Source organism: Chelonoidis abingdonii, chromosome 10 (assembly GCF_003597395.2).
Source record: "Chelonoidis abingdonii isolate Lonesome George chromosome 10, CheloAbing_2.0, whole genome shotgun sequence".
Taxonomy (NCBI): Eukaryota; Metazoa; Chordata; order Testudines; family Testudinidae; genus Chelonoidis; species Chelonoidis abingdonii.
Window position 1 is genome coordinate 38,990,250 of NC_133778.1, and position 12,458 is coordinate 39,002,707.

The following is a 12,458-nucleotide window of genomic DNA, read 5'->3' on the forward strand; positions in this document are numbered from 1 at the left end:
TAGGGATGTTGTATCCACGCTTAGAGAAAAGAAGGTAATTTGTTGCACAGCAATTACCCTAATGCATTTTTAAAAGCATAAAATAAAGAATACTTTCATTTGTTGTAAAGGTACTCTGGATGGTTATATATGGCAATGACGGAATATTTTGATTCAATCAATTTTATCTAATTTTTTGCTTCAGTTAGATAATTACATTTACCAGTTAAAAATGTCATTTTAAATATATATAGATATTTTGTCCAAATGTTTAAAGATGTCTTTAAAAATGTATGCTGTAATGTGACAGCAGGGTTCTCATTAATCTAGCTTCAATTACTATCTGTTAACAATTAGTATCTAAACGTACATTTATTAGAAAGCTTGAAAGTTTAAAAGTGTATGGAAGATAATACAGCAGTTGTGTTACGTTTTCAGACTCCATTTCACTTTTGGCCAGGTTGATTCTTAGTGTTTTCCCATTTCTACTCTTGGAATAGCCCCCCTACCCCAAAAGGGGGGGATGAAGGAAGAGAAGACTAGATGTAGATGGCTGTTCATCTAGATCAGAGCTAAAGCCTGTGGGAACTTGGAGGGAAAGCCCACTATACTAGTAAATGATTTTTTTTAACTTAACCTTTTCTTGTGCTACTTTACTAGAGCAGTAACAGCAGAATAAAACTGCAATAATAAGCCTCCAGTCCTGACATAAAATCAGCCAATCTGAAGAAAGCTGCAGTTTTTCAGAGTGTATGATTTAGAAGGCTGAATTTTGTCCTGACCTAAGTGGGGTTGAACCTGTTGTAGGTGAGGGCAGAATTTGGCCCAGTTTTGCCTCCCTAGTCAGGGGCTAGAGCAAAAGGAGCCATGGGGTGGAAAGTCTTCATGGGAATAAATATACTTTTTCTGTGAAATGCTGAGTATGGTACAGCTGGACACTTCAGATAGGGGAGTGTCACAGGAGGTGTGGTGGGTCTGCACAACCCAAGGATTTTCTTATACAAGATGAATCCTACAGTGGCCACATCAAAGTGCTTTTCACCACAAGACTTTTCATGGACCTCTCCTAAAAGGAATTACAGGGCTTGATCCTGCAAGGTGCTGAGCATTTTGGCCTTCAGTACTCAGCTGCTTGCAGAACTGAGCCCATATTCTCTACAGATAGACCATTAGGTGGGATAGCTCTTTTTAATAGCTTCCACAAATGAAAGACATTATGATCTGGATACAAAGAGAGTCCTCTCCTGTGGATGATGCCAGGGGATAGTCAGAAAATGTTTAGCAGTCTCTTGGCAGAACAGCCTGATTGCTACATGGGCTGTTTCTGGATAGTTGTATCCAACAGGTTTGTGTAGGGAGAAGGGGATGCAAAATGTCTAAATCTGCCACAACTTCTAAGTTATGCTTAAGGTTTGCAACTGTAAACAAAACCCTGAGATCACTATAAATTAGATTTCAAATCACACTTGCTGGGCTATGTAATTTATGCAACTCTCATATTTTTACCCTGGAGATTTCCAGTGGACAGGCATTCACCTGGCTGTTACAACTATGCCACAGATGGGATGAGGACCAGGGAGACTGTCTTGTAAACATTTGTGATGCTCAGTTTCAGTTTGTGATTATTCCTCTTACTGCTAGATATGGACAGTGTTTAAAGATGAGAACCCAGGAACTTTATTTAACAAAGGGGTCATAGAACCTCACAGGTTATAGAGATTCCAACTTTGTGTATTCCTATTTAATTAAATAGTGCCTTATCAGATATTGAATATTGTAAGGCCTGGCTGTCTGGGACACTTGGACCACTGGCAGTACTAAATTTCTTTGAGATATTAAAATTTTATATAAGGCTAATTTAAAAAAAAAAAAGAGCAAACAAAATCTGTTCTTCAGAGTTTGCCCCACTTCATTGTTTATGTTGTACTGCAACAACATGATGACTTCTTCTTTCTGAGCGACAGTCACAGGCAGAGGACTCTTGCGAGGAACCTGTAGCGTGGAACACTGCTGACCTGCCTCACTCCCGCTAACACCATTACCACACACAGAACACTACCCCCAGCACGCTCCTGGAGGAATAATGATTCAGTTCAAGGATTCTATTGGTCAATTTGAGAACATGGGGAGCAAAAAAATGGTGACATATGTTAAATTATTAATCGAAAATGGTGTGCTCAGCCTTAATAATTGAGACTTGGGTCACTAATAAAAGTAGGGTTTTCTGAGAAACCTCAAACGCTTTGTGTGTGGCCAGATAAAGAGTGCAAGATGTAGCCCAAAGTAACTCTTGAGAGTGGAAAAAACAGTTTACTTAAAAGAAAAGAAAGGATAAAAGACCTCAGTAATTATTTTAGTGTTTCTATAATGAAAGCTCTTTGTCCAGGACAATGGTCTTTTAGCCTTGTTAACTGGTATTCTGCAAAAATGCTTAAGATTGTTACAGTTGCTGAACAAAATCCATTTGACTGAGCATAATCACTTTGTTGTGGTGTGAGGCATAATAGCAGTTGCAGGGAAAATTTGAAGCAATTTTAAATATTCTTTTCACTGAAATTGTTTATCCACATTGCCAAAGCCTTTAAGGAAGTACTGATGTTTTTCACATTGTCAGGAGCAGCTGTGTTGGTCTGCTGTGGTTGTCTACCCACTAACTAGGCAGATGGTAGACAGTAGCTGAGGTGTGTCTGCTGTATTCAGAACTAACTTTTCTGGCTTGCAGAAAGCACAGCTGCCACTATTATGATGATGATCCTTATGTATTTCAGACATGGGAGGCCTTATATAGAGCCATGTGCTTTGAAGGGGGTGATTAAGGTCTTTAGTGCATTGAATAAGGACTTACATATTCAAACTGCCGAGCGGTGTGAAAATATGAACTCCTGGTTAATTGGAATTTTGGATAGAGATCAGGGCAGGAGGTGCTATGTAAGAATTGAGCAAAATTGTCACATATAAAATCATCTTACTGTTAATATATTGAAGTAAAGACTATTACAACAAACATTAGATACAAATGAGCCTGTTAAAAGAATACATTTATCTACCTCATTCTATATATCTTTTATTTAGAGTGACTGATTGTAGATGAAGACATGTAGAGAAATGAGTGGTTGATTAAAACTAGAGATTGCCCCATGTAATTACATTTGGGGGGTGGCAAAACTCAGTTATCATGTATGAACTTTGCCAAGACAAAACCAGAGCCAAGTCTGGTCATGGAGCTATGACCTATAGAAATATAGAGCTTGATAGTACCCTAGTTTCTGCTGCTCACTTGATAGACTCATTAAAATAATGATTTCCTCATTCTCCTTCTGGCATAGTAGGATGTAGCATGGGAGAGCTGGAAGCTGTTGAGCAGGTAGGGGTAATAAGTGGTGGTTGGGGCCTGAGGAAGCAATGAGACACTGATAAGATGCTCCGATTCCTGTTGATCTGAGGTGTTCATTCATTCTGCTTCTAATCAAAATAATTTTCCTTGCTAATAAACCATTTCATCATGCTAGTGTTAGTAGAAGGGACATGCTATTGCCAAGTAATTAGAACCCAGTCTAAGTCAATGGAAAGACTTGCACTGACTTCAGTGGGTGTTGGGTTAGGCTGCTTATGACTGAGTGCTATTTATCAGTTTGTGCCTTCACTAGGTATATTTTTTCAAATCTCTCTGAAAACGCTGTCAGGTACATGTCCGTTACAGCTATCCCCCTATTCCATTTTGTTTTCTTACAGCTGTCCCCATACTCCATTTTGTTCTCCTCCTGTGGCCGCCCCTTCCCTGGCTGTTAAGTTGTTTAGCAGGGCCACTGCCCTTCTCAAAGGGAGGGCCCCTTAAAGTTGTTCACCAAGAGCCATTGGGTGCCATTGTTGTAAGTGGGCCACTGCCGCTGTTTTCCAGGGTTAGTCCTGTTTTCCTTGTTTCAAACCTAGGCTTGGTGACGGGTAGAGGCAATGTCCAGAGCTGCAGCCTATTGTGCTTTTTAAGATTTGGGCTGAGTCATGGCCTCTGTGCTTTTGGTACCTACTGACAGGGCACTCCTGCCCAGACAATGATCTCTTGTGCTACCGTACAGTTGGCTCCCTGCCGCTCTCTTCCCTGTTGACAGGGGAAGCCAATCAAAAATCTGCACGAAACTGCCTAGAGTTTGCCTTTAAAACAGAATTTTTTACACTAAATCAGAGGTTCCTTGCTTGCTTGCCTGGTCTGAGTCGCCAGGAGTTCTGGGTCCTTTTCTCTGCTCTCAGTTTTATTTTGAGTGTACCCCGTTTTTTGAACCCCCCACAAAGACGAAATTGCTGCTGAGAGATTCTCCTGATTATTGACCGTACCTGCCTTCTTATGTCTTGTGCTTTTACCTCGTGCTGATTCCTTTGGCTGGAGACTCACCTCTGTGAACTCTCTATACTTTTTATTTGATTCTTTTTAGCATGCTGCCTGTCTCCCGCCTCAGACTCAAACTAACGTTTGGTCTGACTGTCTTTTAAAAACCTCTCTTCACTCCGCAGCACTTTGCTGCGAAATAAGCCATTGCTGCTGCTAAGCTTGCCTTTTCTGGACTGCCAGCTTGCGCCCCGCCCACTGCTGCTAAGGTGCAACTCAGGGTTTCTTCGTCTAGATAAGTTGTAAATTTCATTTTGCATAGCTGTGGTTAAGTTTTAGGTTATAGAGGAATTGTTTGTCATTCGTTGCTCGTCTGTAAGTTAAGCGTTTTAAAAAATACTTGTTTGCAATGTGTTCTGTTACCTTGCTAATTTGTGTAGTGCTTGGTTAAGTTAGATCCATAGATAAGATTTGCTGTGTCTTGTTATACATTGTGGTTAAGTCTGTCTTTCCCGGCTGCCCAACCCCCAAACCTCAATTGTATTACTGAAGTCTAGCATAAAACCCCATTGGTTACCCTTTTTCTCTCTAACACACCTCACATTTTACATTTATACCACTGTGACACATTTTTACCTAGAGTTGGTTACTTACCACATTTTCCCATAACTGTTAGTTGGCTATATGCTGCTGTGACACACCTTTTATATAGAAATTGTTAGCTACTTGTTACATTTATACTTCAGTGTTAATTGGTTACCAACTGTATTGTACCCCACTGTATTGTACCCCACTATTGAAACCCCCTATACTATTTGCTAAAAGAAACCCCTCCCCAATTGTCTGCCTTAACAAACCCCATACCCCTCACTATTGAATTTTCCCTGTTTTTTGCATTTTCTTAATAAAGTTTATTTTGCACCCCACCTGTGTGGTAATTGCTCCCCAAGCATATGAAATTAATGTTGGCATTATTAAGGTCTCCATCATGTTAACATCATAAGCCCTGACAGTTAACATTTCAATAATTTTTGTGCTATTGTTAAAAATTAAATTGAAGCTATTTCTTCTGAGAGTCTTTACTGATTAGTTCCACCAGTTTCAAATTAATTGGTGGGTTCAGTTCCTAGTGTGTATGTACTACCCCAGAATGCCCGTCACCATTAATTGTAGTCTAAAAAAAGAGTCAAATATTGAATGGACAGGGAAACTGATTTATCCTCTTAGTCTTAGACTAATCCTTCAGATTAGTTTGAATTACGTTGCCAGGACAGCATGAGGAATCTTGCTTTGCTGGTGCCTATGCTATACCTTTTCTGGGCATAACGATGATGATTTCTGTCTCCTAAACTTGCGAAGAAGGAATGTTTTCCCCCAGGAATAAAAATATCTAAAGAAATAATACCTCACATTTCTTACAGAGAAGTTAGATCTCTCAAAGCATTAACAAAAGTAACATGAACTTGGAATTGCTATCATAAAATACCTTTTCCTTCTTCATAATCTGTAAGGAATTTCAGTTGACCTTGAATTAGGAAGCAGTGGTAGGTGAATTTATTTCTGAAATGCCTGGTACATTGTGTTCATTGCCTGGCAATGTAACCCAATACTGTAATTCTCCATATGTCGATTTGTAAAATATAAGAACAATATAAGAACAATAATTGTACATGATAGAAACAGCTGATAAGAAAAGACAGGAAAAGCTGGCCACTTGGTGAAATCTAAGTGGGAACAGAGAAATATGATCAATTATATCTTAGTAGAGCTCTGGAATCAATGGCTCAGAGGAGGGTGTACAAGAGCAAACAAAGAAGGACGCCTCATGGAGCTGAAGAAAAAAGCTAGCGCATCATGATCAGGAAAGGACAAAGGAAATAGCCTGATCCCTCAGAAGCTGATGGAGGCAGACCTGCAAGCAAAGTACAAGGTGAGCAGGTTTACAGCAATAACAAAAAGTACTGCAGGGTTAGAGGATCATGTGGAGATGGTCATAGAAGAAAGCAAAAGTACTGTAGTGCTAAGGGAAAAGGTTTTCTGGAAGCCGCAGATATCAGAAAGCACACTAAAGGCAATCATAAAGGTGAAGGAGATGAAGATCAAGGGTGGAGTAGAGGACTAATGAGCTGGAAGAAGGTTTAGAGCAAGCCGGAAGACCCACCTGAACCAGCTAGCACGAGAGATGAAAGAACACAGGATGGTAAATAGGAGAAGTGATTTCTTCAAGTTGGTGAACAATATCAGAGGTAGGAAATGAAGAAATCTGCCTGAATTGAGACAGGAAAAAAGAGGAGACGCAGCAAAGAAATGGCCTAGGAAAGTGAGGAAATAGGTGAAGTTCTTACAAGGACACCTATATTTGGAAAGAAAAATAATTCCTGTTTTCCTCATTGTAGAAGTCATGATGGTAGACATCGCTCCATAGAGTAAGTAGGATGGTTTTGCAGATCTGGAGAGGGACAGCAGCAAGGATAGATGGAGTCATGGAAATATATCTAGCCACGGAGTATATACTGTGCTGTGGAATTCTTTCACAGGGCTTCATATTGGCTTGTGCTTACATTCAGCTCATTTTTCTATCAGGATGTGGTGATTAAACTTTCTGTAGTGTTAAATTTATGTAGAAATATATGCTACCAGATGACCTATGAGTTCAGCTCTATCAGGGCTCTACTATATGCATTTCGAGTAGGAAGAGGAAGTCTGAGACAGGCAGTAGTGAGGGTGTTTGACAGTAAAGAGTGAGTAAGAGAACTTCTAAGTCTGAGACCTCTAGCCCCAGTAGTCTCTGTCAGGCATGATTTATTTAATACACATGCATATATCAATTGAATATCTTTTCCTACAACACAACCTCACTAATCCAATTTCACTGATCTACACATTTTGTACACAGTGTGTAGATTAGTAGGAAAAAAGAGCTGTCTCTCCTCACTTATTTATAAAGATTTAATAGCAGGGTGCAGTAGAGAGATCTAATGTGACTAAAATTGATTATTTTAGAAGATGTATGGCATTATAGTTACTATTCTATTATGAAGCATTATACTTTTAATAGGAACCTAAAATTGTCAGAATACGTAAGCAAAGTACATTGTGGTGCATCAATCTCCTTTCTATTGTGTATGTTCATTTACTGCACTAACCATAAACTGGTGGAAGACTAGGAAGAAACTTCTCCCATGGATAGGTCTATAACAATGTTTCTTGCATCATCTTTTGGAGCTTCTGGTACTGATCCAGGAGCTCCAAAAGATGACCAGGTACTAATTGGATGGACCACTGGTCTGATCTAATATAGAAGTTGCATTATTGTTACTTGCCAATTTGCAGCATTCAATCATTTGGAGAGTGTCTCAGTTACTAGCGCAAATTAGCTAGGTTCTACTGTCATTTCTACACATGCTTTATAGATACGGTGTCTGATATTTTCTGTTTCTGCAGATGTGATATAACATTGACCCTGTCTCTTCTCTCAACCATGAATGGGGCACTTTTCAATCCTGCTATAACAGGAAAAAATGAAAGAACCAAGGACTTGGGACATATTCTGGGAGTTATGGTGTATGTTTTCAGCTGTTCAGAACAAATCAACAGAAAGGTACTATATTGATTAAAATCATATAGAAATCTTACAGCTCACTAGTAATTAATGAGCTACAAAACTGGGTGGTATTCCTGCAAACCACAAGAACCCAGCTCTGGTAAACGTCTTGTCTCAAATCTGGACTTTAGCGTCCAAAAATCTGAGTGCTTACATAAAACTCTCCCCAAGCTTATACCCAGCTTGGCTCTGATCTCGCTGCCACCAACCAGGATTTTAGGGCTCCTGGTCACCCCGAGGTCACCAACCTTTCCCTGGGGGACCCCCAAGACCCAGAACCCTGGGTCTCCCCTATCTCAATGGGAAAACAAGCTCCTCCCCTTGTCTCCTCGTTATCTGTCCCCAGCTTCCCGCCCTGGGTGAGCCTGGGCGATGCATACTTAACTCTGAAGGCAAAACAAAGAAGGGAAATCACCTCCCCTGAGGCGATGCATTCATCTAGTAATAGCTAATATAAAGAGATTTTCCACCCCCCTTTCTGTAGTCTCACCAGAGAAACCAAAAAACCTCAACAGGTTTTAAAAAGAACTTTATATAAAAAGAAGAAAATACAGAAAATATACCCACTGCATTAAGATGTCATACAGGCTCTTGCTTATAAGAATTATGAATAACAGTATGATTCAAAAGATAGCCAATTAACCAGTCCCAGCACAAGTACAACACACATGTAAATACAACACAAGCATATACAGCCTATTTGCCTTGTTGCCTTTGTACTCACACTTTGTAGGAGAATGTTAGAAAGAAATTGGAGTTAGCAGGAAAGCTGTTTCCTCCATAGCCGGGAGAAACAAAAGACACACAGAGTAACAATTCCCGCCCCTGAACTTTAAAAATCCAGTTCTCTGATTGGTCCTCTGGTCAGGTGTTTGGTTCCCTTTGTTCACGCCTTTACAGGTAAAAGAAAATTAACCCTTACCTATCTACTTATGAACACAGCACTTGTAAATTACCCTTTCTGAAAAACAAAAGTACAAAAATCTGTCACAAGCTGCCCGAGAAATTCAGGGCGAAGGACTCCCCGTGCGGGTTTCGAGGTACTTTGGCAAGCGAGTCCCAGAGTGGAAGGACCACTCCGCCGCTGAAGACTGGCGGGAAGAAGCTCGGCGGCCCGAGCCCGCGAGAAGTTTTCACGGGCCCAGAGTGAGTGGAAGGACCCTCCTCTGGGCCTGAAAAAACTCTCATGGGGGCCCGTGGGGCCAGGGCAAATTGCCCCAATCTATTGCCCCACCCCAGACGGCCTTGAACTGTCAACCTTTTACCCAATATTGGGAAAAAAAGGTTTCTAGTGGTACGTTCTACACTACGGATTATTCGATTTTACATAAACGTTTTAATAAAAAGATTTGTATAAGTCGGAGTGCACACTAGCCCCCTAAGCAATTAATTGGCAGTTGCGTCCATGGTCTGAGGCTAGCGTCGATTCCGGAGTGATTGCAGCTGTGGGTAGCTATTCATACTATCCAATAGTTTCCCGCAGTCTCCCCGCCCCTTAGAATTCTGGGTTGAGAGCCAGTTGGCTGATGGGGCAAAAAATCATGCGCGGGTGGTTCTAGTAAATGTCGTCAGTCCTTCTCCTCGGGAAGCACCGAGCAGACAATCATTTTGCGCCCTTTTACTTGGATGCCCTGGCAGACACCATAGCAACAGCACCATGGAGCCCGTTCAGCCTTTTTTTTTTACCAGTCACCAAATGTGTACTGAAGGCCGTGGACAGAGGTGATACTCAGCGCTCACAACAGATTTCATTTGCTTTTGCATGATAGCAGAGAGGTATGACGGGTCCGTTCTGTACCATCTTGCTGCCCGGCGTAAATTGGCAATGAGATGACAGTTATATCTGGTCCATCTGGTACTGTCTGCTGCTATCATGGGATGCCCTGGCTGAGATCGGCCGGGGGACAAAAAGCAAAACTGGGGAATGAACTCCACGGTCAATCGCCTCCTTTATATGGTTTTAAAATTAGAGTCAGTCCTGCCTAGGAATATGTGGCAAGTGTACTAGAGAACCAGTGTATCAGAGAGCACAGGTGCTCTGTGTCAGATTCCCGCAGAAATGATGAGCTAAATGCCATCACGGGGGGGTGCCCCGTGTAACAACTCCACCTGTTCGCTTCCTACTCCCCCACTTACCTGGTGCTACCGTGGCAGTGTCCCCCCCATTTGAATCATGAAGTAATGAAAGAATGCAGGAATAAGAAACACTGAGTTTTTAGAGACCATAAAATGAGGGGGACGCAGCCTTCTCCGGTGCTTATGACAGTCTCAAGCAGACAGAATCGTTTTCTTTACACGTGAAAGGGAGGAGGCTGATGGAGCTCAAGCCCCCAGTTGCTATGATGAAAGACCGGTTACCCAGCCATTCTGTAGCATTACTGGGAATGGGACCGGGAAGTCCATCCTATTTTCACCCAGGACCCCGGCAACTCACCTGAAGCCAGCCAGAAGCAACCACAGTTATGATAACAGAGGACGGTTACCAGTCCACTGCACCAATACTGCCACCTAGGGAGGGGAGAGGAAGTGATACTGCGCTCACTACTGCAGCATCACGTCTACCAGCAGCATTCGTAGAACATAGGGTGGACATTGAAAGAAGTCAACAAACGATTTCTCTTCCTTTCTTTTCACGTGATGGTGGTGGAGGAGTAAATTGAGGAGCTATTCCCCTGAACACGCGGACAATGTGTTGAGAACCTACCAGGCATTGGGACTTCAGCAAGATGCAAAATACTTTTCGGAGGACTGCTGTGGGACTCTGGGATAAGCGGAGTCCCTCAGGTAACCCCCTCCCCCCATGAGCGTCCAATTTGAGGTCCTGGCTTCCCGTTACGCTTGTCATGAGCACTGTGGTAGCCTGGAAGATTTTTTTTTTCAAAACACTTTGGCATTTCGTCTTCTGTAAATGGAGCTTTGATAGAACAGATTTGTTTCCCCATACAGCAATCAGATCCAGTATCTCCCATATGGTCCATGCTGGAGCTCTTTTTGGATTTGGGACTGCATTTGCCACCCCTGCTGATCAGAGCTCCAAGCTGGGCAAAGAGGAAATGAAAATCTAAATTTTGCGGGGCTTTTCCTGTTTACTTGGCCACAGCATCCGAGTTCAGATTGCTGTCCAGAGTGGTCACAGTGGTGCGCTGTGGGATACCGCCGGGAGGCCAATACCGTCAATTTGCGGCCACACTAACCCTAATCCGATATGGTAATACCAATTTGAGCACTATTCCTCTCATCGGGGAGGAGTACAGAAACGGATTTAAAGAGCCCTTTATATTGATATAAAGGGCCTTGTAGTGTGGACGAGTACAGCGTTAAATTGGTTTAACGCTGCTAAAATCGGTTTAAACGCGTAGTGTAGACCAGGCCTCAGTCTGATTTTGCCTTATTTGTAAGAGGCCTGGGTATATTCAGTAATGTAGCCTTGGAGCCAAATCTTCAGCTCTACTCTATCCCCCTTTTGGTGGCACAGAGGGGACAGAAAGATGGCTTAAACAGCCAGCTGGAGATTCACTAGGAATCTCTGGTGGACATAGAGACAGCATAGCTGGCTCTGTACCACCTGCTTTTCGCCCACTTTCCCTGACATGAGCAGGCAGGAGCATGTGTTCCTCAGCAAAAGGGAAGGGTCTGACATACGCATTGTGGGATATCCATGTTTTGTTTAAATCACTAGTAAATAGAAGGGTTTTTCTACACATGAGTAGTCTTCAAGTAGGTGCTTTGCATTGTGCAGAACTTCCATTTGATTTCATCTTTGTTTTCTAGCTTGAATACATCCTGATTTTATTTAAAATAATTTTCAAATTACTGTTATTTTGGGATGAGGATTGTGAGCCATAAATGGAGAAAAAGAAAACCACCCACTGTGCTGAGCGAAATGTCCTCCTTGGGCACTTGGCCAAAGCCTTAGGCTTGGGGAGCTCTACCCCAAGTATGCTGCCACAGCAGTAGCTATGGACAGTTGAGGCATAGGAAAACTTAAAGAACCTGGGCCAAATGCACAGGAGATATAAGTTAGACCACCCCATCCCCAGACTGACTTAGACCCTCTCACTGTTAGCAAGGTTCTCACTCTCAGATTTTATTTGACTGACTTGACTTAAGTCCACTTTACTGATGTGTAATGGAGTCTACTGTGGTGTAGTTTATGTGCTGAGAAGCCAGAAGAGAGGAAAAGCTGCTTTAACTTGCAACTTCTAGTTCCTTGGCATATGCAAGTCACACCAACTTATACCCACTTAGACATCTGTAGACTCTATGTAAGAGGGAGTCTAATATCAGTGTGGACTCCGAATTAGGGTTAGTGGTTCCTTCTGACTCCTACCACCTTCTGCGTGACCTCTGGATTTGACACCAAGAGGCGGAGCAAGAATGAGAAACTGCAAGTGAGAGGCAAGAGGGAGCACAAGAGAGAAAATCTTTAGCTGTAGCAGAGAATAAAGTTTGATTTAAAGATCTTAGAAGAGAAATGAAGTGCTTATGTGACATCTGGAAGCCCCAGGACTGCTGGGAGCTGTAGTGCATTGATAAAAGGTTAGAAAGGAGTTT

General features: G+C 42.1%; 1 protein-coding gene across 1 annotated transcript in view; it reads left to right on the top strand.

The window, feature by feature from the left end:
* LOC142047371 (uncharacterized) overlaps positions 1-12,458 on the top strand; it is a 75,894-nt gene that overhangs the window by 58,434 nt on the left and 5,002 nt on the right. The window contains exon 7 of the mRNA XM_075069827.1: positions 7,745-7,901. Coding sequence (XP_074925928.1) covers positions 7,745-7,901 — 157 coding nt within the window. The remainder of the gene's footprint in view (positions 1-7,744; positions 7,902-12,458) is intronic.